This window comes from Penaeus monodon, chromosome 18 (genome assembly GCF_015228065.2).
Source record: "Penaeus monodon isolate SGIC_2016 chromosome 18, NSTDA_Pmon_1, whole genome shotgun sequence".
NCBI classification, from domain to species: Eukaryota; Metazoa; Arthropoda; class Malacostraca; order Decapoda; family Penaeidae; genus Penaeus; species Penaeus monodon.
In genome coordinates this window covers 37,073,617-37,077,641 of record NC_051403.1, presented here as the reverse complement: position 1 = coordinate 37,077,641, position 4,025 = coordinate 37,073,617, and the positions used below count along the sequence as shown (strand labels likewise).

General features: G+C 46.0%; 1 protein-coding gene across 1 annotated transcript in view; it reads right to left on the bottom strand.

The window, feature by feature from the left end:
- The window catches only part of LOC119584471 (uncharacterized protein DDB_G0271670-like), a 5,014-nt gene extending 1,214 nt beyond the window's left edge, over nt 1–3,800 (bottom strand). The window contains exons 1-5 of the mRNA XM_037933109.1: nt 3,672–3,800; nt 3,242–3,435; nt 2,441–2,546; nt 642–1,401; nt 230–337 (exon numbers count right to left, since the gene is read on the bottom strand). Of these exons, the coding sequence (XP_037789037.1) occupies nt 230–337; nt 642–1,401; nt 2,441–2,546; nt 3,242–3,400 (1,133 nt within the window). The 5' untranslated portion in view covers nt 3,401–3,435; nt 3,672–3,800. The remainder of the gene's footprint in view (nt 1–229; nt 338–641; nt 1,402–2,440; nt 2,547–3,241; nt 3,436–3,671) is intronic.
- Between the last annotated feature and the right edge of the window lie 225 nt (nt 3,801–4,025).

Sequence of the window (4,025 nt, the reverse complement as noted above, 5' to 3'; positions counted from 1 at the left end):
TACATACATACATACATACATACACATGCTTATATATATATGCATATATATATATATATATATATATATATATATATATATATATATATATATATATATATATATTATATATATATATCCCCCTTTCTTACTACTCTGTTTTCTCTCTCCCTCTCCCTCTCCCCCTCCCCTTCCCTCTCCCCCTCCTTCCTCTCCCTCCCCTTCCCTCTCACCCCTCCCCCCTCCTCACCTGAAGAAGAGATTGATGACCTCTCCCGTGACCCCCAGGTCGGCGATGGGCTCCTCGGCGACCTCGCACACCGCCCTCAGGAGGCACGTGCGCCCGTCCAGTCCCAGGCTGGCGAGAGAAGGTGATTGTTATTGTTATTGTTATTATTATTCGTTGTTGTGGTTGTTTTAGGTATTTGTTGTTGTTATGGTTATTGTAGGTTTTATTTGTTTTAGCATGGTTGTTATATGTTTTATTTGTTGGGAATATTAAGTATTTTATAAGTATTATATCATAAGTTTTTTTTTTTCTCGATAGGTTTGGGTAATTTTATTCTCCCTTTGTGTTTTATTTTTTCCTTACCATTATTTCTCCCTTTCTACTCTTTCTCCTCGTGTTTACTGCCCATTCTCCTCTTCCTGCCAGCACTTACTTGTCCATGATTTTCATGAGGAACGTGAAACCGGTGGTCCGCTGGTCGTCGATTGACCGGCTGTAGACGGCGTGGGAAGCCTCTTCGTGTGCGCCCGCGTTCTCGCTCGCAGACCCGTGGGCGGAGGCGCTGCCGTCGCTGTTGCTGTAGGGCGCTCCGTGAGCGTAGGTACTGCTGTCACTGTTGCTGTATGGAGCCCCATAGGCGTAGGCACTGCCATCGGTGTTGCTATAGTGAGCGCCGTGAGCGTAGGGACTCCCGTCACTGTTGCTGTAGGGCGCGCCATGGGCGTAGGCACTGCCGTCCCCGTTGCTGTATGGATCCCCATGGGCGTAGGCATCGCTGCCACTGGCGCCGTATACACTGCCTTGGCCGTATGCATGACTCCCGCTGCCGTACGGATGAGCATAAATACTGCCGTACATGCCAGTGTGGGGGTACGTACTGCCGTACGCCCCTGCATAGCCGTACGCGCTCTCGTCACTGTTAGCACTGCCGTAAATACTGTTATGACCATAGTCACTGTCATCAAACCTATTGAGGTTGAGACCGCCGAAAACAGGTCTCCTAGTGGTGGTGTCACTGCTACTGCTACTGCTGCCAGTGGTACTGCTACTACTGCTGCTGCTACTGCTGCTGCTGCTCCCTCCGCTCATGCCGCTGCCGTACATGTTCCCCGGACGCCTGTCTCGAGTGGCGAAGCGGAGGGTCGAGTTGGGAAGGTTGAGCTCGATCGGGAACGCGTACAGCTGACTTCCGGCTGGAGGAGAGGGGGGGGGTTAGTGCATGTCTGCTCGTTTGATCGTCTTTGTTTGTTTGTTTGTTTGTTTTAGGTTTTTGTGGGGGGGGGGGGGGATATGCACGTCCACTTGTATGTTCGTTTGTTTAAACCTTTTTAGTAGCGGGAGGAGGCGCTAAATACACTTGCTTGCATGTGTGTTTGTTTTAGCTACTGGGGGAGGGGGTGATGCTATGTTGGGGGTGCATGTTTGTTTGTTTGTTTCCTTGGGCTTACTTCTACTGCTCGTATTTATGGGCACTGGATTAATTCATTTTATGATTAGTAATACGTATGATTATTACTACACATGTGCTACATCGAAAATTCATATATAAATTCCGGCCACACTTTTTACAACTGATAAATACTTTTAATTTCCAACCTTTCACCCATTTTTCTTCACCCTCACTCCACTCCCTAACTCACTCTCTTACGCTCTCACTCTTTTATCACTCTTCCTCTTTTTTACATAATTTCCTGACTCTTTCACACTTACATCATCTGTGTCTTTATCCTCACTCTCTTTTTTGTGATCCTCACCTAGCTGCTTATCTCACACTCTTTTGTCACTGGAGGAGGGAAAAGAGGAAGAGGAGAGAAGGAAAGAGGAGAGAAAGAGGCAGAGGAAAAGGAGAAGGAAATGAGGTGAACTTTTTAACTCACTCTTATACTCTTAACACAATATTTATCAAAAGATAGCTCAATCCCACAATTTGCCCTCTCATTCCTATGCTCTCACTCACTCTCACTCCCACGCTCTCACTCTTACTCTCACTCCCACGCTCTCACTCTTACTCTCACTCCTTATTAATGACATGCCTTCACTCACCCTCACTTCCCACGCAATCACACTCTCCCTCTCACGCACTTACTCTCACTCCCAAACCCTCACTACTCTTACTCCTTTAACACTCACTCACTCACTCACTCACTCTCATTTCCACGCCCTCACTCTCACTCCCACGCCCTCACTCTCCCTCACTCTCACTCCCACGCCCTCACTCACTCTCACACTTACTTATATCGCCGTTAAACTCGCTGTACCAAGGGATAGTGAGCTTTGGAGTGACTGTGAGCACGGATCCGGTCGGGAAGCTGAGGAATCGGCGCACACGATGGTGAAGCTGAGGGATGAGAGAGACAGGGGGATGTGAGCTTATTTAGAGCTGTGTTTCGTGAGGACGAAGCTTTAAGAGCTGTGTGGGTAGGTGGGGTGAGTGCTTCTGTGAGTGTGAAAGTATGTGGGTGTGTTTATGTTTGTGTGTGCTTGAGGAAGCGAAGAAACGTGTGTGTGTTGAGTTGTTTCTGTGTTTGTATCTGGTGTTTATGGAGGTGAATAAGTAGCGTTTGTAATCGTAAGCGACAGAGAATGTGCGCTGTATCTACTTAAAATTAAAACAACAATAAAAATCAGAATGTTGTATTCCGTGGTATTACTTTATGCAACTGTATTTCAATAGTCTTCAAACGGCACAAAATATCATGCACACATTTTTATATTTCGTATCATTTGCTTATTTTTATCAATTTCACGTTAATCCCTGTCTATCTTCCCCTTCTTTCCCTTCAACACTGTCCCTACGGTCCTTTGGCATGGGCTCTTGGCATGCATTCCCTTCTGTTTGCATTCCTTCCTACAAAACTACTAGTCTATTCAATAAACTATCCAACCATCATCCCAAGCCAGCGAACTAAATTATACATATATATATATATATATATATATATATATATATATATATATATATATATATATATATATATATATATATATAATAGAGAAAAATGCATTTTTCTTTTTTTTCCATTCGCCACTCACCTGCAGCCTCGCCGTCCCCCCGGGGAAGAAGTGCAGGTCCCCGACGTCCCCCTTCCATCCCCTGAGGTTCCTCCTGTCCCTCCTGTCGCACATGTCCGCCCTCACGCCCGCCCACACGACCGCCCACGCCCATAATGCGACGATCTGCACGATTCTCATCTTGACCGAGGCGGCTGTCTTCCTTCTGCGCTCGGCTGTGGAAAGATTTTTTTTTTTTTTTGAAAGAAACGATTTACATCCAATTCTCGATCTGATTTCGATATATATATATATATATATATATATATATATATATATATATATATATATATATATATATATATATATATATATATACATATATATATATGATAAATTTTACTTATTCTTATTAAATCCGGAATTTAAGAAAATAATCCTTAATATCATTTCACTAAGGCAAGGGTATCACCTCACACTCCGTTGTTTTTCCCCCTTCGGTGTCCACTTGCAGCCGAACAAGCAAGCGGCGCCACCACACTAACCGACGGGATGAAACACAACTACAACAGAGGGACCGACAGAGAACACCAACGCTGACACACTGACTCACTCTGAACACGTACACCACCGCTACACGTGGAGGAAGAACACCCCCCCCCCCATCACTCCCCGACCCCCTCATCGCTCCCCGGCCCTCCCTCCTTCCTCCCTCCCTCCTCCTCAGCCTCTTCCTGGGACTCCCTCCCCCCCTCCCCTCACATCACTCTCCTGGAGACGCCCCCCACAAGCGTCACATTCCGGACTGGAAACTCTCGGAGGTGCA